This window comes from Falco rusticolus, chromosome 5 (assembly GCF_015220075.1).
Source record: "Falco rusticolus isolate bFalRus1 chromosome 5, bFalRus1.pri, whole genome shotgun sequence".
Taxonomy (NCBI): domain Eukaryota; kingdom Metazoa; phylum Chordata; class Aves; order Falconiformes; family Falconidae; genus Falco; species Falco rusticolus.
The window spans coordinates 85,610,593-85,632,666 of NC_051191.1; the positions used below are offsets into that span (position 1 = coordinate 85,610,593).

Below are 22,074 nucleotides of genomic sequence, written 5' to 3' on the forward strand. Positions count from 1 at the left end.
GGCACATCTGTGCCTGTGCGATGATGATGACGGCTCCTGGTGGGAACTGCCCATCCCTCCCAGCACTCTCCTCCACTGCAGTCGCTGACAGGGAGGGGAGCAGCCTGACACCAAGCTCGCGTTGGTGTGGGATTCGGTGCAGTGGAGCCCAGACCAGAGCCAGCAGCATTGCCCAGTGCTCACTGCCCGTCCTGTGGGTACCACAGCATCAGGCCCCAGCAGAGCCATCCCCTGGGCTTTCCTTACCCAGGTGCATGCTCTCCCTCGTTCCCAGTTCCTTGCTACGTGCTTTGCCTCTTTGTCCAAACAGGAAAAGGTGTAGATAAATAAATTTTGTTACTGTTTGTATCAAACATCCTCAAGTAACTCACTCTTCTAGCTAGTGTGAAGTCTCTAGGACAGGGAATGGTTTTCACTCTCTTGTTTAGTACGGCATCTGTCTGCAGCTCTGACTGCATTGACGTTGATCTGGCTTTAGTTGTGATGTGAATGCTAAAGCGGGTATTGTTTTCATGTGGTAAGAGATAGGATGCTTCGGGCAAGTAATACGGGGCAGTAAATCCCCTGCTTGTAAGACTCGAGGTGTGTTTTCACATCACACTTGTGTCTGTGGGTGACCCCTTTCTTGCCACCTCCTCTGAAGTGTTTCTCACTGAAGATGCAACGTTGCAAAGCCTCAGACAGGTCAGACTTCCTTGCTGCACCATGAGCTGAGTTTGTAGCAGATGTTGGGCAAACTGAAAACGCTCCAGAGTAGGTAATTGATCTCCACAAGTGTGTGGCTACATTGATGTGGTTTTCCAAGGGTATCCTGACCTTTTCTCCTGACACCAGCTTTGGCATAGGAGTAGGTTGAGCTGCAAGCCTGTGTACACTTAGTCAGGGTCTCGCAGGACCTCAATACCAGCGATTCTGCTGATTCTCTGACACTTGATATTCAACCTCCCGGGTGCACAGCCTGCACCCCTTGGCAAGTGCTGCAGATGCGCACTCCCTTTGGAAGTTCTCAGCTTCTTAAGGTGTTAGCTGGGAGGCTGGAGTGTTTACAGGTGGATCAAGGATGAGAAGGATGGGGAATGCAGAGGAAAAGTTAGTCCAAAGCTGTGGCAGCACTCCCAGGTTGGGACTGAGGTTGGACTGAAAGGTTTTGATCGGAGAGGCATCCAGTTCCAGCCGCAGGGGCAGCCCTGGCGGCTGCTGCAGGGCCACTTTCCCACCTCGCACGCTTGGAAAAAGGAGCCAGAGAGCAGCCAGCAGCACTGGGCTTGTTGCAGCAACAACATCTGTTTCCTAGGTGCACTTTGTTTCTGAAGAGGCTGTGCAGCACGCTCCATCTGCGCCCTTTTTTTTTTTTTTTTTTTTTTTGTGGCTTGTGCCGCCTTCAGCAGAGGAGGATGGAGGCTCTTAGGGGAGGCAAGCGCTTCCCTGGGAGGACCCTGCACCAGCCTCTGTGCCAGCACTGGCTGTTGGGCTCTTTGCACCCAGAGCAGCATTGTCAGCATCTTGACAGCTGGCCGGCTGCATGCTTATTAGTTGCTACTTTCCTCTTGCCCTCCACCTCTCCTTCGCCTCCTTAGCCACCTCCAACCTCTCCCTTCCCCCTTCCCGCTCCTGCCCCACTGGCCGGCCAGCCCTTCGGGGAGCCCCCAGCCTCTCCAGATTAGAGCTCTCCAGGGACCTGGTCCTTTTGAAAGGCAGAAAGAAAAAAAAAAAAAAGAGGGAAAAAAAAAAAAGGAGAAAAAAAAAAAGGGAGGGGGAGAAGGAGGGGAGGAAAAAAATTTATTAAAAAAAAGAGAGAGAGAGAGAGAGAGAAAAGAAAGAGGGGGAACAGAAGAATGAAAACAGACCCAAGGGGCAATAGTCCCTCGAGCCATTTCACTGCATTACAATGAATATGGACTCTATTAAGCTCCGTTCTGCCTGTTAGTGTTTCCCAGGGCAACACAGCTCCCATATGGCAAGCATGCAGCAGATTAGGGTAGGCCTCCGGGCTTCATTGAGGGCCCGAGGCTTGACTGGCAGTTGAACCCCATCCTTCCCCCCCCCTCCTCACACTTGACACTGCCTGTGTTTATCTAAAGCAAAAAGGGCTGGGGTGGGAGAAGGGGGCATTTGGGGGGTTATTGTCCCGGGCAATGGGAGAGGGCAGGGAGAAGGGGGGGGGGGGTGTGGGGGGGGTGATGAGGGAGGGAGGTGGGATGGAGGAGAAAGGGGGGGGGGGGGGGCGAAGCCCCTCATACATATTCAGAAGAAGGGGTCTTGAATGGGCAGAGGAGAAATAAAGCAGATGGAATTCATGTTAAAGAACAGCCACAATCGCCCTCCAAAAACAAGGAGAGAAAAGCGGGCAGCCTTAAAGGAGCGTAGGGAGCAGCGTTTATCCAATTAGCAGGGTTGTCAAATTGAATTTACTCAGAATGGAGGGGGAAGCCGGGGGGGGAAGGAGGGAAATTAAGTGTCTAGGGCATGGGGGGAGCACGATATTGAAGAAAGGACGCGGGTTTTCTTTCTTTCTTATGCTTTAGCCTTGTCTTTTCAAGGGCTGGAGCTGTTTTCGGGGCACGCCAAGTGGCAGCGAAAGCCAGTGTGCGCACTGTTTTAGCACAGGGCTCCTCTCTTGGTAGCTGTGGAAAAGGGAGGTGTATCCTGCAGGGCAAGGCCATCCTCACATCCCTGGCCCGCCCGCAGCAGGACTGTCTCAGGCTGGCGGGTCCAGCCACCCTGGGACCACCATGCTGCAGGCATCGCCCGAGACAAGATGCACTGGCTGTGGTGCCACCACTGTGGTGCCACTGAGGAGCCCATGGCTGGCATGAGGGTGGCATTTTGATCTTCAAGAGACCTCATGCTCGCTTGCTGATGAAATGCCAACATGGAGGGGTTCACTGGGGCTCAACGAAGTCTGCCTGATCAGTGCCAGCTGGAAAGTGGTGCTCATTTCAGAGGAACTGTTGGATGGAGAGGTGCCAGAAACTGCAGGCGTTGGGTCTTCAGGGGTGCAAGCAAAAGTCGCTTTGCATCCTATTGCTGATTCGAAGCCAGCATGCCCAGTTGCCTCCCTGGTGATACCCCAGGCTGTTGTGGAAAGGAGCTGCCCAGGGCAGTGGCTTCATCTTGAGGAAGACAAAAAAAAGTCACAAAGTTTGCTGCGTGTTTTGTTTAGTTCATTGCTGGTTTGGTTTGTATGAGCAGTTCTGTTCAAGGAAAAAGCTGGTTTATCTGTGACTTTAGTTTATTTTTTAGAGAGGTGTCTGTCGCCACTGAATTGCTGAGGACTTGCTTGGAGAAGATCTTTGGGGTTTTTTTAGGGTCACTCAGTGCCCAAGCACAGTTTGTAGTTTGCAAGTGAACTCGCTCATCTGCATGGTGGTGGTGCTGTGCCAGGTTTTGCTCTGGGTATTTTCCTTCTCCCAGCTATAAGCACAAATTTATCCTAGGCTTATTATGTTGTGGCTTTTTGATGGACTTGCTGAGCTCACAAGTAGCCAGAAAGAGAGTCTTTTTTTGCCTAATCACTTTTAAAAAATGGGCGGGGGGGGACGGGACGGGATGGGACGACACACACACCTCCTCACACAGTTAATCGAGGGCTATGTTAACAGAGCTAAGGCACTTGAAAGTCAGGAGCTTCAGAGGGAAGCAGGCGAGCTTTTATCCCTGTTTGCCCATACGCTGTGCTACCTCCTTGACTTCAAAGGTGGGGTGTAACGCTGGGTGCTGCCTCTCCCTGCCCCCTCCTGACAGACACCACCTGCTTCCCGGTCGGGGATCCTGCCTCTCCCTACAGCATCCGCACCCCCATCCCCGCTGGCTTCCCATGTTGTCATGTGGTGGGGGAAGCTTCTCTCCTGCTGCAAACCTCTCCCTTTCCAAACCCTTTCAGAGAGAGCGAGTATAACTTAATGGTGTGAAATGAATACTTTGGAGTGGGGATGGGGGTTGATAGGGTTTAATTTTGCCCTCGGGGAGTGTTACTGCTTGATGGTTTAGGGAGAAACGGTCAGGGATGCCCAGGTTTGCCCTCCATGCCCAGGAATCATGCAGGGGACTTTGCAGCTGACCCGTTCAGGTGTGTCAACCGGACAGTATGTTTTCAGCTAGAGGACTGTGCCGTTGTATGGCGGCTTTTTTCGGGATCAAAGACCAACTTGCCTGATGGGATGGAGGTCCCCATCAGAGAGCTTTTGATTTCCAGCCCTGCCACTGCTTTTCTGTATAACCTTGGGCCAGGCTGGCTTCCTCATCGAGTCCTCGGGTTCCCTCATTCGTAAAGCAAAGGGGTACTGTGGCTGTTTTCTCTTTAACATTTTCTTTTTCCAGTGCTTTAAGCTGTATGGAACAACAGAAAAAAATACTGACTTGTATTAAAAACTACCGATTACAAGTAAAATTAGCACACTGTACTGTGTAAGACATCGCTTTTTTCTGAAGAGCTTAAGTCTCAATGTATAAAACAGAACACTGGGAGTATCATTGTCCCTACTTGACCTGTTGGAAACAGAGACCAGCTGCAGTGAATTCTCCGGAGTCACCCAGGGTGTCCCCAGCTGGTAGCTGGACCTGAGTTGCTGCAGCTTTGCCTTTGTGCAGAGCAGCCCCTTCCCCGTTCCTCCCCTGCACGAAGAGGCACTCGGGGTCCAGTCACCTGACAGAACCCCAGAATGCCCTTGTGTGCATCGACGAGTTTTCCCTGTCTCCCAATCTGCCTCTGCACTTCTCCCCAGCCTGCGCCTTGGGCCGGGGTCTGCGGGGTGGGGATGCTGCCCTGCAGCGGGGGCAGAGGCTGGTTCCTATTTGGGAGCCTTGTAAATTACAGCCAGCGTGGCAGTAACAAGGGCTGCTTGGCTGGCCCTTGTTAAGCAGGAGGGGGCTTGGGGCTGTGAGCAGCATTTCCTCAGTAAAACCTTCAGTTTCTAATCAGCAAACACCTCTCCCGCTGCCTGTGCTTAATTCGGATCCCTTTTTCCTTTCGAGTTTTATCACACACACCCCTGCACACGCGTGCGCCTTTCTTCCCTTTTATATCTTCACCTCTGGGTTTTCTTTCTTGCTCGGCTCCCTTCGCAGTGCCCTCCATCGCGGTGGCACAGCTGGGGCCTCGGTGGCCTGAGGTGTGCGGTGGGAAGCTGAGCCGCCAGATTTTACAGCCCCACCACCCCTCGATATCTCATGAAGCTCTCGTTAATTTTGTTCTCCTAATGGCCCCTCCTGTGATTTACTGGGCTGTCTGAAAGGGACTTAGAGCTCCACCGACAGGAAATTGTTATTTTAACCTGGCAGGAAAGAATTAAAAATAAATAAACAAATAATTTTTGTTTTCCCTCTCCCCCCGCCCCCTTGAAGCTCTTCAAATTACTTTTAACTCTTTCTTTTCCCAGATAGCAATTAAGCAGGAGCTGTTGAGGCTGACGGTGTTGGTGGCTGCAGAACTGTTGGCAACCAGGGGGTATTTCACAGTGTACCTGCCTCGGGGAGAGAAGGCAGCAGAGCAGGGCACCGTCACGCAGCAGCCCAGCAGCTCCCAGTGCAGCCCTCTGCCCAGGACCACTGCCTCTGGGAAGGCAGCTGGAGCACTTCTAGGGCTCCACTGGTCTGCACTGGTCTGGGACCTTCTCCACTCCCCACCTTTGCTGCCTTTTCTGGTGCAGACTGCTCTGTCAGTACTTGCAGGGACGCTGGGCAGATCGAAAGCTGCCTGATTAATAAAGTTCCTTGCTTTGCACTACTGCAGGCTGCTTAAGGGCAGCATTTTCAAAAGAGGTCAGCTCCCATTTAGGCATCGAAATAAGTTGGTTGCCTATTCAGGAGAGCTCAGCACGTCAAGAACTGAATGCTTTTGAAAATCTGGTTTCAATTGTGGAAGCTGAGAATTTCGAAATCTGGCCCTGGATCCTAATAGTTCTTTTGGAATTGATGTTTTCATTCATTTTCCTCATTATTTTTATGCTAGCCATTTACTTTCTTGTACTTCACTCAGCTGTGAAAGAAGTGGCCACATGTCCCTATTTAGAGCTCATACTCTGCCTGGAGGTTTGGGGAGGTACCGTACACTTGTTGCAACACACCTTCTCTCCTCAGTCTCTACTCAATATCGTTCAGCCTGCCCAGTGCCGTGGCCAAATTTTTTGATCTCCCCTTTTTTTCTCCCCAACTATTACCCTTCGCCTTTTTACAGACCTGGGGGCAGCCAGTTTAGTCGTTGCATCGATGTGCCTGGGTGGTCCTAGCTCACGAAGGGTCCGTTACACATTTCTGCGCCTTTGGCTTTGCCCTTCTGGCCAGAGGCTCCGTGCGACGCAGAGCTGCAGGGAGGTCTGGTTGGGAACATCTTTGCCTACCCCCCTCCCCCAGCATGGGCTCCAAGCAGCAACTCTTTTCCATCCAGCATTTTTCCGTCTTGCTGCCAAACCCATCCAGATAGGGGGAATGAGTCAGCCTTGCTCTGTAGGCTTCCAGCACGGAGGAGCAAGACGTTAAAACCTACCCCAAAAATGTTTCTTCTACCTTGGTGGAAGGCTCTCTGTCTCCAGCAAGCCTTGTGGTGTGAAGTGTTTCTTAGCCCAAATAGACTCCAAGTCTTTTCCAGATGAGTGTAATTAGTGGCACATCAACTTGCACACCAGTGATGGTGTCGGTGGTGCGCGTTCTGCTGCAGGCAGACATCGGGCACTTTTCTGGCCATGGTCCATGGTGGTTTGCCCCAGATGGCTGTGGCATAACAAAGGTGCTTTGGTAGCTGTCTTCCGTGGAGAAATGAACTTGAGTAACTCAGCTAGTCTCCAAATCATGAAAGCATCTTGTACAACAGTATGTGCTGGTTGACGGGCAAATCTCTTCAAATTGTTGGGACTGTCCTCTCGGGTGGGGAGAGTGAGTACCAGGGAGGATGAGGTGTGTGGGAGGGAAGTTGCTGTCTTGTCACTTCGGCACTAGAGGTTACCCACACTGGATTTTCATATGTAACGGGGCTGTGGGCTGCAGTAGCTGGAATAAGAGTCTAGCTGATCTTGCTGGGTGCCTTCAGAGTATGCCCAGCTTGATGCCCCACAGCCAAGCTCTGTCCATGCTCTTGGCTGCCTGGAAGCCACATCAGGCCATGCCAAGCTTGAGCTAATTTGCCTTGCCTCTCAGCAAGGCTTGTCGTGTTGGCCTCGTGGCCGTGCTAACCAGGACTGTGTGACTCCCAGGGAAGAGCTGCCCTTGCCTTGAGCCCGCTGGCAGGCCTGCTGAGCGAGCTTACATCGACCTGCAAAGTGCCACGAAAAGATGCTCTTTGTGGCGTTTGCAGAGCTCCAGCTGCAGAGTGCTTTGCTAGGCATTGCTTCCTTTTGAAACTGCCAGCTCAGAGGCAGCTTTTCTTATCTCTTCTCAACTTTATATGAATGTCCCCTCCATCGCTTCTCCCCCAGGCAGTGCTCTGGGGCATGGTGGGGGGAAAGGGGACAGCTTGTTTTGCTGTCAGAGGGACAGCCCAATTTGCAGAGATGATTGCAAGCTCTAGTTAGCTGGATTCTTACTGTTGCCGTGTGGATCTCAGCAAGGCTGGCTGTGGGCATCGCCCTATATTGCACTTTTGCACCTTTGCTGTCACTAGAGGCCAAGCAAAGTAATTGCTGAGATTTGCCCAAATGCTGTCTTTCCTTGCTTCAGCTTCATAACTTGCATAACTTCAGGAGTTAGGAGGTTTTAGTTTTAGCTTGAACGGACTTGTCCCCTCTTTTTGACTAAGATGGTGATGGAAAGGACATGCTCGAGCAGTGACCATGGTGGAAGCAGGAGATACTGGTCTGCAGAGCCCTGGTCCTCTTGAGGATGGTGGCTGTGGCTAATGAGCTTGTGGTGTATCTGCAGGGGGAGCAGACAATGTAACTGCTGTTTGGGCTGGCCGCCATGGCTGGTTTGGTCTTGGGCTTCTCCCCTGCCAATGTAGACATGCCGCTGGAGCAATTCTGAAATGCCTTTGAGACTCACCGGTCATCTTCTTAGTGCTGCAGCTGGAAGGAGCTCAAAATCCTGTAGCTGCATTATGATGTCCATAGAGGGACATCTTTTCTTGACTTCAGCTCTTTGCCCTTGGCTGAAGCTGAATTCAGTCTGACATCCGAGGTGTCTCTTGGGGCAGCCACTTAGATCTTTAATCCCCCTGACCTGGCTCATCTGCTTTAGCATTCATTCCTGACGGTGTCTCCAGGGGAGCTGCTGCAGCGTGCAGCTCTTCGCAGCAACCTGGGTTCTGATGGGTGGCTTTGGGCTTCAGGGTTTTTGGAGACTGTTGATGCTTTTGAATATGAACCTGGTGGTTTGTCCAGACAGGGTAGTTCAACTCAAAACAGACAGTGTGTTTCAGGCAGAACAGTTAATCTGAAACCTTTTCATAGGTCAAAATAGGTTCTTAAGTTAGAATAAAGTTGTATTACGCCACATCAGTGTAATCTGCCCTCAGCTTGCTGAACTGAATTTAAACAGTTTTAGAATGGGACATTTCTTTTCTCCTGAAAAAGTGTCCCCTCCGCTTCAGAATAATTCCTTGCAGAGACATCCTGAAAAACTTTTATATCTCCTAAGGAGTCCCATCTGGATTGAAACATGGCTATGCCCAGTAGCAACACGGCCAAGGTCTCAGGAAGAGGCTGTGAAACTGTGGGATCACCTCTGCTCTCACGTAGCTCGGGACTCATACTACTCGTTTACTTTTGTGTTAAAGCTAGAATATACTCCAGACACACCCAAGAAGGGGTGGCAACACTTAGCACATAGGTCCAGTGACACTTTGTTGGAAATGTTTGCGTTTTGCTCCTGAAAATTGTCTGGTGTGCATTGCTGGCACAGTAAAGACATTCACCACATCAAGTCTGAAACAGGGAAGGGCAGTATGTGTCTATGTGCACACATGTAGGTTTGTACCAAGGGCTGAGCATGGGATGTCTTGGGAGACTCACAACCGTGGAGTCTGGAGAAGTGCTTGCATCAGTTTGTGTAGTCTCCCCAGGCTACTGGCTCGGTGAATCCCTGGGAGTTTAGGAATTTGGGAGAGAAGCCAGGCAGGGCTGCAGAGTAGAGGGAATTCTGAGGGTTTCATCAATCATGTCTCTTGTCATCCACAGGAATACGCTGCTGCACGTCCACTGCATCCTCTGAGCAGCTTATGGGATCCTTCCCTGGGCACCCCAGGACACACTGCATGGGATGGCAATGACACGTGGAAAGAAGAGACCCATGTCCCCCATCCCTTGCTTCATCCTCGCAGCAGCTAGCTGTTTTGCCAAACTGAGTGAGTTTCTGTTCTTACTCATTTGCTCCGTGTTGTTTATGTTTTGCCTTGATGCTGTTTAGCATAGCCATGCCTCAAGCACAGAGTGGCTTCCTCTGTCTGCCGCTTCCTCAATAGCCTTGCCCAATGGTCTTGGTTTAAACACTCCTCCGGAGGAGAAGGGGATACGGTCAGAGCTGGATATCTCTGGTGGTGCCAAGAAGAGATGGGGCTGGTATGCATCTCCAGGCACTAGGGTGGGTGTGTGGGGAGCTAAGGGGAAGGTGCAGCACAAGCAGAAGTGATGGGGCATGCAAAATATACCAGCACTGCAGTTTTTCCTCTGTCCTTTCTTTTGCTGAGTCTCACAGAACTTTGTTATTCCCATTTTTTCCCTCTGTGCAGGTGAATCTCTGCAGGTCACAGTGCAACCTGCCTCCATTGTCCAAAAGCTTGGGGGCCCAGTCAGCCTGGGGTGTGTTGTGGACCCCCCTCGAGTGAACCTCACCTGGAGACTGAACGGGAAGGAGCTGGCTGGTTCAGATGAGGTGCTGGGTATCCGTATCAAGCAGGGGAAACTTGTCATCACAGCTCTCAATAACCACACCGTGGGGCGATACCAGTGCATTGCTCGTGTGCCTGAAGGAGTCATTGCCAGTGTCCCTGCAGTGGTCACGTTAGCTAGTGAGTAGCTTTAGTCCTCTGCCATCCCCTGCATTGCTTGGGACGTCACTCGCACGTCCTGAGAGGCTCATCCATGCTCTCTTTTTCATGCTGGCCTCAAGGGAGGGTTCCTTTGGCTTAAGCCCTTTTGTAGCATTGTTGATCGTGGACTGGCTGTCGTGTTGTGGCTCATCCGTGACCCAGCCAGGCCTCCTGCATGGTAGGCTGCAGACCTGTACTGCGGTGAAATACCTGAGCGATGGGGCTTGTGTGCGTCGTTGGTTTCCTAACTGTCATGCTGCCTTATCTGGTTGGTGACTTCTTGACTGAGGTTGCCAAAAAGTACCTGCTGGTGCTGATGGCCGGACCAGTGCCTGGGCCGCTGCAGGGCTGCTACCAGTGCTGGGTCAGTGTGTGCCAAGTTTTACTGATGTCCTGACCCACAGAAAGTGAAGTCCCTTGGCCTGCGATGGGACCTGCCCTTGTTTGGGTTGCCCCTGTGTTCTTGATAGCCAAGGCACCGGCCCCCACGCTCGCACCAGGGAAAGGTTAGTCCGGTTGTGGTGAGGGGGTGCTCCTGAACGCCTGCAGTAAATAGCTGGTAGTCCTCTGTGCACCATCGGGAAGATGCCTTGCCAAAAGGCAAGGTGAGGGAGAGGGATGGGGGGAGAACAGTTGCATGGAGATGTGGAAGGCAGAGACTGTGCTGTGCTTATTTGGTAAGACAGAGGCAGAAGCTGACAGGAGGTGGATACAGGAGAGCAGAGTATCTAAAAGCGCTCATAGTGAGGTTTTTGATTTAAGGGGCAGGAGGCTTTTTTTCATTACCCCTGCTGTGGTGCCGGGGGAGCGGGGCATGCTCCCCTTTTCCAGGGCTTTGTCGTCTTCCTATGAGGTTTCAGTGGCAGGGCAGCAAAGAGCTACCTTGTTTCTGAGCCACAGCTCTGAGTGAGGGACTTGGCTTCTATCTCTGAGCTTACCCTGCTGCCCTCTGGCATTGGCGACAGACCAAGGAGACGTGCATGGGAGGGGGAGTCTCTCAGAGTGCGGAACTTCTCTTACAGGCGTCTGGTTTTGGCCAGATGTTATGTTCAACTGTGAGAAAGTGCTGTATTTGGATGCTTCCGAGAAAGGGCAGCCCAGGCCTCCTTGGAGGTGGGGGGCTCTGTGTGGACCACCCTTTGTTTAAGCAATGGAGAGTCTGGTCTTCTCAGAGACTCGTGCAGGTTTTGGTGGAGCAAGTGTACACAGAGGAGACCACCATCCCCTGGCAGTGACAGCCCCCAGGCGTGGAAAGGGCTTCATCTTCCCAGCAAGGCGGAGTCTGGGGCTAAGTTTGAAGAAAATGAAGAACTGAAGATGTTTGTGCAAAGTGGAGGCTGGCTTTGCTTTAAAGCCAAAAGTTATTGGCTTGTCACTGATACATTAATCAGGAGTGAAATGTTTAGGCCAGGCTGGGTGGGAGGAGGAGGTGAGGGAAAGCGAGAGGAGAGTTGTTGAGCTCTGAGGCGGTGTGGGAGGGGGTTGTCACGGGGCCGAATCTGTCGGGGGATTTGGCCTGAGCCCCGTGCTGAGATTAAGTTTCGGAGAACACATTCCAGAGCAGAAAGGGGGCTGTGTGCGCTGGTGGCCTGATAGAGGGAAGGAGAGGAGGGGAGAGGTGGATGGGATTACCAAGGGCATGGTTTGTATTTAGGAGAGCAGGGTGTGTGCAGCTCCTCAGCCTGATGGGTTCCTTCTTAGGCTGATCCCCTTTTCTTTTGTTCCCCTCACCCCAACCCACTACCATCAGCTCTGTCTACTGGGACAAAGCGTGGCTGCTTAACCTGTCTGTCTGCTCTGGTCTGCCGTCAGTGGTGGATGGGAGACGAGCCTTAGAGCACCAGAAGGTCCCAGTGTGTCCCTCAGGACAAACCAAAGCCACAGCTGAGTAGTCTGTCAGCCATCTCCAGGAGCCAGAGCACCTTCAGCTACCAGATTGCGGCTGGGGATGGGGGTGCAAGAGCAGGGGGCTTGCCCGTTGCTGCAGTCCCTGCCACGGCGTGAGCATAGCGCTGAGGGGAGGTCAGGAGCGCTACTCAGCGGAGCTCGCACGACTGGAGCCAGAGTTTGGATGAGCAAGCAACTAATCTACCGTGGGGGACCCCTGCGCTGCGCTGCATGGGTCCCTTGTCCTCGGTGGGAGATGGGGATGGCAGAGGCCATGTCCCACACACCTGGCCGGCCTCAGGTGAGAGAGAGCAGGTGGGGAAGACTTGGCAGTCAATGAGTGAAGAGAGAGAGAAGGCAGCCCAGGAACGAAGCGGGGCTGAAATGTGTAGGAGGGAGACCTAGAGGGGTTCAAATAACCAGGTTCATGTTTGTCAGCTGGAGGCTGCTTGCAACGGTGGCTTTGCAGGGGTCTGAAATAACAGGGGGCACCAGTTTGTGGTGGGACTGAGTTAGAAAGCTACGGTAGCAGATGTGCCACAGGCTCTCACTCCTGCTCCGGAGCTCCTCCACGGGGCCTTGCTCTGAGCTGGTGCAGTGGGGACCACGGTCGTGGGGGTGGAGAGGGAAGCCCCTGGCAGGTCGGTATTGCAAGTTGATACGTGTCTCCCGGATCGCCTGCCCAGCTGAAAGAAAACCCGCTGACAGTCTTAGCCCCATCCAAAGGTTATTTTGAGGGGTCAGGGGGAGAGTGGAACTGGAATGTGACTGAAAGCAGAGGCGGGGTGGGGGGTTGTGTGTGGAAATATTTTCAAGGTTTAGGTTTATTTTGGAAGAGGACCCGGAGTCATTGGAAAGTGTCTCGCTAGGTTTCAAGGGGTGTGGATAACATCATCTGGCCAGCTTTAAGGCTATTTCCACTCCTTTCTCTTCACCTCCTTTGGAGGAAACACCCTTGAGTTCCCCAGGCTGTGCATGCCCAGTCCCTCAGGGTGTTCTTGTGCTTTGCCGATGGTCAGCAAGCAGATAACCCTCACCACAGATAACCTGGCAGCCACAGCCTCACCTTGAGACCCATAACCTCCTTCTCCTGTCCGTGGCACAGTGACACCAAGTCCCCCTCTGCTCTCCCTGGCTCTAAGATTTCCTAAAGCAACAAAAGGAGCAGCACTTTAGGCATTACTTGAGCACTTTTGAGTCCAGTTAGAGCCGACCTGGTGCTCCATGATCCCACACTCAACCCTGGCAGCCGGTGGCCTATTGCGCAGAGAGATACGTGCCGATCACTGGTGGCCTGGCCGTGCTGCACAAGATCAGCCCTGTGTGGCTCTGAGGCAGCCCTTTGGCCCGGCAGTGATGGGCTGGAGCCGGGACGGCTTGCATGGATGGAGCAGGGGTATTCCTGGTTTCCCAAGGCAGCCCCTCAGCCTTCACGTGTTCAAGAGCTTCAAGGAAGAGAAAAATATTTTCTCTGCACGCTTGCAGGTAGCAAAGTTGCCGTCATGCCAGAAGCGCTGCTCCAGCCCCTCTCCTGGATGGAGGTGCGATATAAAAAACGTATGGCTGCAGCGGGCTCTGGTGGGGCCAGATACATCCACCAGGGACACGAACACGGTGCTGTGGGCTGGTCCCACAACAGCAAAAGGCTCCAAAGGTTGAGAGCCCTTGGTGGAGCTCTCAGGGCAGCTGAAGTGTGGGACTGGAGCAAAGCCAGTGGGCAGAGGAGGCAAAAGCCGTGGAATTCCCTGCATTCAGCTGAGCACATGGAAAATCGGTGCAGCAAGCACAACAGCAAGCCTGACCCCTGAATAGACGTGATGCTTAAAACCAAAACCAAAAAATAGCTGAGGGGCGCAACAAAGGAACTCCACCTGCTCCAGTGCGTTCCCTGGGGCCAGGGACGAGAGGAGCGCCGGGCACCTCTGTCCTGGGGACACCGTGGGATAAGGGAGGCTCGTTGCCCGTGTCCCTCCATCAGCCGCCGGCGAGGGCAGCTCCCAGCTTTGTGGCAGCACGTGGGGAAGCTGGGCCTCAGCGCGCTCGTGGGCAGTGACCCTGCGCCGGGTCGGGCTGGGCATCCCCCAGGAATTTGCAGCTGCTTTCTGAAGACAGCCCCATTCATTTTCCTCTGCCCGGGCCTCTCTGACAGCTCCCCAGAGGCGATGAGAGGGAGGGAGGGAGGGAAGGGGGCAGCTGCGTGTTGGAAAAGCATTTGCTGAGCAGGCACAGGGGCTCTGGCCCTGGGGGCAGAGGTGGCGTGAGGAGGGGAGAGAAGGAAAACACAGGTGGTGTTTCGTGAGCGGCAGAGCTGCGGCACGAGGGCTGTGAGAGGGGCCTGGTGTGGCGCTGGGGCATGGGGGGGCAATTTGTGCTTGGGGGTGCATGAGCAAGCAGGAGGCCAGGGGGCTGCGCCTGTCCCAGCAGGTGGGAGGGGGCTGGTGGTGACACCGTCGGTGCCCAGGCTGCTCTGACAGCTGAGGCAGGATTAATGGGGGAACCCCCCATCCCTGCCCATTTGCCTTGGGGTGCCTCCCTTCTCTCCCTCCCCCTCCCCTACTTTCGGGGAGGACTTTCACCTTGAAGGCCAGCGTTTTATTTACTACTGCTTCTTCTCTAAAGTTATTTATGGTCTCCCATTCATTTAATCCAGCCTGTCTCGCCTGCCTTGCTGCTTGGCCCCCAGCCTTGCGATTCAGCTGGTTTCCCTCCCCAGTGACAGCAGCACAGCTTGCCGCAGGGCTGACCCTCCCCGTGCCCTGGCTTGCCCCATCGCGCCTCTTGAGTGGGACGCAGATGGACACAAGCAACAGCCTTTGGTTGCGCTCCCTTCTAAACAAAACAGAAGGAAGAACAAAACAAAACAAAAAAAAAAAAAAAAGAGAAAAAATAAGACCTGTTATCCCAGTACGGCTGGGATTGGTAGTGCTCTGTCTGTCTGTCTGTCTGCAGCCCCTCCTGGCCAGTGGCTGGTGGATGAGGATTTGCTGCTTCCCTATGATCGAGCGTGTGTGTCTTTTAAGGACAAGGACATGGGCTGGCACACCGAGCGCCGCCATATGAAAAGGAAAACTCAGCCAGTGGAGAGGGGATGTGGTTTCTCCCAGCTGCAGCGGGAGTTAGTCTTGGGATGCAAATTGCATGTTAGACATGGGGCATGGCTGCTGCCAGCCGGGCGGGTGAGTGCTGCAACCCCCCGAGCACTGACACACTCCTCCCCCGTCCCTGCAGTGCACCGCGTGGTGGGGGAAGGGACGTGTGACCTTGGGGGCAGCTCATGTGAAGACCCCAGGATGAAGGTGGTTGTCCCAGCCCAGCGCGGCGCCCTCCGTTCTGCCGTGCTGTGGCCAAGCGCAATGGCACGTGTTGGGGGGGGCTCATCCCATGCATGGAGGGAGCTGGGGTGCCCCTGAGCACCCCTGGCTGACCTGTTCATGGGTGGCTGCACGTGCTTGTACCAGCAGGGAGGAGGGTGGCTCAGACCGCCTGTGGCCAAAACCCACTGGCAAATAAAACAGTCTTTATTTAAAAGTGTGGGGGAGCAGGGATTTAGGGGAGTAGTTTGGCAGGAAGCTCGTACACTTGCATATTGGAAAACAGTTTGTCCTGGTGCCCACCTGATGTTTTTCCCCTCTCCCTTGCCGCTTTCGCTTCGCTTCTCTGTTGGTGCCCAGTCTTGCTCCCCTAGCCACCCCAGGATCCCTTTCCTCCATCCTTTCCCCCCTCCATCCACAGCTCTGCCCCTCATCCCCTGCGGCCAGGCTGGGAGGGGAAGGCAGGAAGAGCTGGGGGTCCTGCTCCCCCCGTGGGGCTGCGGCACTCACAGCTGTGAGAGGAGTGGGCTGAGCTGCCCCCGGGGGGCTGCACGTGAGGGATCCCCATGTTTGCCCAGCCTAAGGTCGTCCCGGGGATCCCCGGGCACAGGGACATCGCTTTCCGTCTTTGAGAGCGTGGTGTTCCCCAGTGGGCTCTGCTGGGCCAGGGCTGTGGGTCTGCTCTTCCTCCGGGGTCCTGGGCCCCTTCTCCTCGTTGGGGCCTGTGCGTGCATGCGTGCACACGTGTGTGTGTGTGCACATCCCTGCCAGCATTGCTGGAGCCTATGCCTTGGCTCCAGAATCTTAATTTGGCTGTGATGAATCCAGACCACCAAGGCACACATTAATTTTCCTGATGCTCGTTTATATTTTGTTGATGGGAGAAATACGCGTGATGTGGGCAGGCAGACACTGGGCTCTCGCCTCTTCTCCACCTCTTTCCATTTCTGTGGCTCTTACTATTTTATTCCTTGATCAAATATAAAAAGCAAAGAGGAGAAAATATCCAGCACCCTTCCCCTCCCCAGCAGTAACTTTCGTTGTCGGAGGAGCGCAAAGCACTGCCAGCTTTTCACAAGTTAAGAGTTAACCTTCATCTGGCTTTAATACCCAGTGGAAACATGGCTCCCCTCCCCGGCTTGTCTTAAAGGATTAATCACATTTCTGAAGTTCACCCCTATTCCTTCTTTTTATTATTATTTTTTTTTAATTGAACCATGCCAAGAAATTCCAGAAGTATTAAGCATGTTCGCTGCAAATCATTTTTATGACATTGCAAAACCTCCCCTTTTCTTTTCAACCTCCTCCCCTTCCCTCAGATCTGGGCCCGGGAATGCTGGCTCCCCCGGCAGCCGCCCGGCAGCCCCTCCGCGCCGCGCTTGGGGAGGCTTTCTCGCCGCCTTGCCAAGAGAGCTGGTTTTTATTTAAACTCCATAAAGGATCTTGCTTTAATCAGAAAGTCTGCTTGAGAAATTTCATGTCACTTTTCCATGACTGTGGGTGGGAGAAGCTTGGAGCCAGAGTTGTCTTTTGCTCTTGGAGTGCTGCTGCATTTCCCAGAGAACAAAAACACATTTTTCTGTCAGCCGAGTCTGCCAAGGGAGGCTGCTTGCCGTCCGCCCGCCGCCAGCCCTCCTGCTGCCCCCCGGCTCTCCAAACTGCCCGAGGTCACGGGTGCCACATCCTGGGATGGGTTGCGAGGGGCGAGGGAGCTGTTGACAGCGCGTGGCCATGCCATGCCGTGGCGACGGATGCGACGCGCTGCCTTAGCGTAGGGGTTTGAAAAGGAAGTGCGGTCCTGTCCGGATTTAGCGACATGCTGCTCAGGAGGTGTGTGTTTGTGCTGGGTCCCAGGGGAGATGCGCCAGCTTGAGCCTTGATGTGACAACGTGACTTGCGACCAACTGCGGGATGTGCAGTTGTCACTAGTGGTCGCCTGGGCTGGTGCATGGCACTGTAAAAATGTGTGCGTGGGACTTTTTTCCTGGCGCAAAACCTTCTTCCTCCCAGCACAGGCTGACTGAGACAAACATTGGGCTCGTGGTGCTCTGGAAAGATTTGCCATTGTGCCCAGGAAGCATGGGGACCAGTTTCATCTGCGGGAAGCTCGGCAGCGCCAGGCAGGTGTGCTCCCTGCCCTGCCGGATCTGTGGGGTTTCACCGTGGTCCTCTGCTCCTGCTTTGAAAAGCAAGGAAAAGAACCCAAAGTGCCCCTTCCCCCTGCCTTGTGCTTCCAGTTCTGCTGCTCACATCGGCCCTGCCGGGGGAGTGACCCCGTCACAGCCTCCTAGGGAGACACGTGCTGGGATGGGCGATTTCCCAGCTGCTTTAGGGAGGGGGCAGCTGCAGGGGAGCTGCTTTTCCTTGCGAGTCTTTGAACTGGGGTGCGGGCACTGCTTGGGCACGCGCAGTGTCGTGGTTAACCAGCCTTGTGCCGCGAGGTGTTCGGTGGGAGTGGCAATGCCCACAGCAGAGACACCGATTACTCAGGCACTGGAGCTCGGGGCAACTCTGGGAGCATCCAGCGTTCACACACCTTCTCCCACTGTGTCACCTGGTGTCTGTACACCCTTGAAGCAGGCTGGGCTCCCTGCGTTTTGAGTACAAAGTTAGCTTCTCAGTAGCAGGGCGGCAGCCGCTTTTGAAAGAGCAGGCTGCAGAAGGACCGGTTTTGGCTGCCCTTCCGTGCTGCAGTAAGTTGGCTCGTTTTTTACTTTCAGGCCAGGACTCTTCACACCCAGTGTCTCAGCCATGTAGCAGGCAGATTCTCCAGAAGCTGCGTTTTAAGTTATCCATTTTGTAGGAAGGAGGAGGAGAAAAAAACTAAAGCTCTGAAACCGGGCCAGTTTCCCTTGCTGCTGGGAACAGAGCAGCCCTCTGCCAGCACTGCAACGAAACAGCCCCGGGTCCGCAGGGAGAGGATGAGCGACACCGCGGTGCTCAGCCAGCCACTGAGATGCCCTGTCGCTCACTCTCTGCAGATCTCAAAGATTTCAAGTTCGACGGCCAGCACGTGATCGAGGTGGATGAAGGGAACACGGCTGTGATCGCCTGTGACCTGCCTGAAAGTCATCCCAAGGCTCAGGTCCGCTACAGCGTGAAGCAGGAGTGGCTAGAGGCCTCCCGAGGTGAGTGCCACAGGGGTCTGTCCTGCTGGGTCCCTCCCCAGGATCCTCAGCTTCACTCTTCCCTACCAGCAGTAGCTTCCTCTGCCTGCTGCCTCCTCGTTGTCCCTCCATTGCCAGCCTGAGCACAGGTCCTGCTTAACGTCCCTGCCAGGTCTCCCTGGTGTCCCCACTGCCTGGGACTGGGGAGCCACGTGTAACACCAGCTTGCGGTAAGGTGAAAGGAAGAAGAATTAGGTGGTGCACAATGACACTGTTCATTGGGTGGCTCTGTGAAGCATTCTTCTAGCCCCGCCTGGGTAAAGGTGACTTCAGATTTGCAGAGGTGTTTAAAATTTGGATCCAAATTTTGCAGCTTCAGTCCATCTGCTGGATGCACTTGTGACAAACTAGCTTCACCTGCGGCTCCGTTCCTTCCATCGTTCCATCATTGCTTCCCCTGACATTTGAACTAAAAAGGGTCGTTTCATTCCTGTCGGTGTTACCGCGTCGTTTTTTCCCTTCCCACTTGTCCACCTTTCCTTCAGGGCGCTGCATGTCTTTCGGGAGGCTGGGCAGGAGCGTATCTTGTGCCCGCATGCCACCTCCTCTTCTCTCTCTACAGACAATTACCTTATCATGCCATCTGGGAACCTTCAGATCGTCAATGCCAGCCAAGAGGATGAGGGGACTTACAAATGTGCTGCCTACAACCCCGTGACGCAGGAGGTGAAAACCTCGGTCTCCAGTGAAAGGCTCCGTGTGAGACGTAAGCTCTGTCCCTTCACTGCACGTCTTCTCCAGAGCACTTCCAGTCCTGGGAGCACGTACCGGTGCTGTCGCAGCTGGTTTTCTGTGTGAACCAACATTATCAGCTGCTGGGAAGCCTTTCTAGCAGCAGAAGGCCCCAGGGCCTGCTCCTGGGGGGGGTGTGCAGCCCTGGGATTGCCATACCTCCTCAGGATTTGTTCTTGGTGATGGGTGAGCAAAGGCCCTTGGCCCTCCAGCGAGACCGCTTGCTGTGTGCCCGCGTCCCTTAAGGAATGTCCCTCTTGCCCTGCGTTGCCATTTATCTGCCCCAGCGGAGGGGACCAGCGCACTAGCCCTGCCATTACCCCTACCCGCACTCTGCACGGGGTGCTTTCACACCGGCAACCTTCCTTCCCACCCACCTCCTTCCTCCTCTTCCTCACCAGGCTCCACAGCAGAGGCAGCCCGGATAATCTACCCTCCTGAAGCTCAAACCATCATTGTCACCAAGGGCCAAAGCCTCATCCTGGAGTGCGTGGCCAGCGGGATCCCCCCACCGCGGGTCACCTGGGCCAAGGATGGCTCCAGCGTCTCCGCCTACAACAAGACGCGCTTCCTGCTCAGCAACCTCCTGATTGACCCCACGAGTGAGGAGGACTCGGGCACCTACAGCTGCACAGCTGACAACGGGGTTGGAGAGGCCAGAGCTGCTTTCATCTTCTACAACGTGCAGGTGTTTGGTGAGTGCTGCTGTAGCCCTTGTTTCAGGAAGGACTTGGACTTTCTCCACTGCTTTTAGGGGGAAATACTGGTGCTGCTGTACTCTTCTTCCTGGACAAACCACAATGTAATGCCAACCCCTGTTCATGGTTCCAGTTTCTAGGAGATGGGACAAATTCTTCCTTGAGGGTGGTAGTTCCTCCTTCCTGGCTCCCACTATGGACTGCAGACGATGCATCCTCTCTTCCTCACCAAAAGCTCTGCTCTTGTCATTTGTGACACTGGGTTTGCTCTAGCACTTTCTAGTGGGGGACTGGCTGCTGCTTAGACATCCTTGACAATGGCATAGGGAAGACACTGGAGTGTCTTGCTTTTTGTTCTGTTCTGTGGAAAAGCTGTCTATGGGGTGGGAAATGTAAGGGATACTACACCTTAGATATCTCTGCCACGCATCCTTCCCCTCCTTGTAAGCATGTTTTATTGGATTGCACTTCATCCAGGTGCTGGTGTGTTGTTCTGGCACAAGCACAGAGTAGCATTTCAGCTTAGAAAACTGGGACTTGCAGGTGGCTGCTGTCATCTGAGAGGGGCAGATGGCCTTGGGCCACCTCTCCTTGTGGTTCATGTGGATGCTGAAGGGGAGGTGCAATGAAGTGGACCCCTGTGGGTCCCCGAGTGGGACTTGGGGGTGGGGTAAGGATCCATTACTTTGCTTTCATCCCTGCCAGAGAGGAAGGTGCGAAGCCATGGCCGTGCCATGCTCCCTGCCAAGTGGCACCCAGCAGCCCTGTTTTCTCCCTGCACAGAGCCCCCGGAGGTCACCATGGAGCTGTCCCAGCAGATCATTCCCTGGGGCCAGAGTGCCAAGTTCACTTGCGAGGTGCGAGGCAATCCCCAGCCCTCCGTCATGTGGCTGCGTAACGCCGTCCCCCTCTCCGCCAGCCACCGGCTCCGGCTTTCCCGCAAGGCGCTGCGGCTGGTCAGCGTGGGGCCCGAGGATGACGGCATATACCAGTGCATGGCAGAGAACGAGGTCGGCAGCGCGCAAGCCATGGTGCAATTGAGGACAGCCCGGCCGGGTAGGTCCCTCTCTCCAAGCTTGTGACCGTTCAATCCCAGGGCCTAACGCACAGGGAAAGAGCAGCGGGAGCAGGAGAACCAAGTCGGTGTGTAACCCTTCCGCCTGTGTTTGAGCTGCTTTGCTCTTCCCTCCCTGTTACCCTGCACGTCAAGTGCTTTTTCAACTGGGATCCCCGCCTCTCCCTGTAGGAGCAGGTGGTGGTGGTCGTGCTTCTAAGTGCGGTGCCATGTGTGCATCCTTGAGCTGTCTCTGCATGGGAGACACGGGCCATGCGGGTGTAGTGCCTTACCCCACGGCTTACTCCGCTCTGCCTCTGGGCACCCGCTGGGCACGAGCAGAAACACCGATGTGGGTGGATTCACCTGGGATAAGAGAGGTACCACCTGATTCTTTGGACCCTACTGAACTTACCCAGGGTAGGAGGGGCTTCAGAGAGGGAGGCAGCCCCATGTGGCCAAGGCCTGTTCTCGCAGAGGCCCCAAGTGAGCTGTGTTAGGTTCATGGCAGGAGAAGGAGAGATCATTGCTAACACCTTTTCGAGTGGCACAGCAGGCAGCACCACCTGGGACCCGATACCTCTGAGGTGCCTGTGCTGCAATGGGTGCGCAGTGCTGGGCTTCCGAGAGTTTTCAGGGGGCTTACAGCTCTGCCTGCACCGCAGACTGGGACAGGCATTTACCCTGCCTCGACACTTTGTCTTTCAGGAGCTACACTCGACCCTGGGCGAGATGCCCAGCTGGGCTCGGCTCAGCCTCCAACACCACCTTCCAGGGACAGCGCCTTAAAGCTGCTCCTGGATAAAGCTGGACTGCCAAAGCCTGCGACGACCCCGCTGGCAGCATCTCCACAGTGTGCAGCCAACAGGGAGCTGGTGTCTCCAGCTGAGGCCCCCATCATCCTCAGCTCTCCCCGGACATCCAAGACAGACAGCTATGATCTGGTGTGGAGACCCCGGCCTGACAGCAGAGCCCCCATCCTCTATTATGTGGTGAAGCATCGCAAGGTATCGCTGTTTCGCCCTGCTCCCATCTTTCCTCTGCGCCGTTCCACAGGTGGGCTGGTGGCCTCGCTGCACGTTTTCACACCTCGTGAGCAGGTGCGTTGGGGCAGGGGCACCCATCGCTCACTGGTGGTGCTGGTTGGTGGGTCCTCCTCAGCTGCAGCCACAGCCTGTCGAGGTGTGATGAGTACAGGCTGCGAGAGGTTTGCTCTCGCAGAAGGGCCCGTAGCAGTGCCTGTCTGCCGAAGCAAGCGGGGCGGGTGTGC

General features: G+C 54.6%; 1 protein-coding gene across 4 annotated transcripts in view; it reads left to right on the plus strand.

Annotated features, from left to right (window-relative positions):
• The window catches only part of BOC (BOC cell adhesion associated, oncogene regulated), a 56,995-nt gene that overhangs the window by 23,091 nt on the left and 11,830 nt on the right, over window positions 1–22,074 (plus strand). For all 4 annotated transcript variants that reach the window (XM_037389850.1, XM_037389851.1, XM_037389852.1 and 1 more), the window contains exons 2-8: window positions 9,105–9,271; window positions 9,656–9,934; window positions 18,135–18,281; window positions 18,883–19,026; window positions 19,454–19,747; window positions 20,534–20,806; window positions 21,513–21,811. In XM_037389850.1, the coding sequence (XP_037245747.1) occupies window positions 9,187–9,271; window positions 9,656–9,934; window positions 18,135–18,281; window positions 18,883–19,026; window positions 19,454–19,747; window positions 20,534–20,806; window positions 21,513–21,811 (1,521 nt within the window). In that variant the 5' untranslated portion in view covers window positions 9,105–9,186. The remainder of the gene's footprint in view (window positions 1–9,104; window positions 9,272–9,655; window positions 9,935–18,134; window positions 18,282–18,882; window positions 19,027–19,453; window positions 19,748–20,533; window positions 20,807–21,512; window positions 21,812–22,074) is intronic.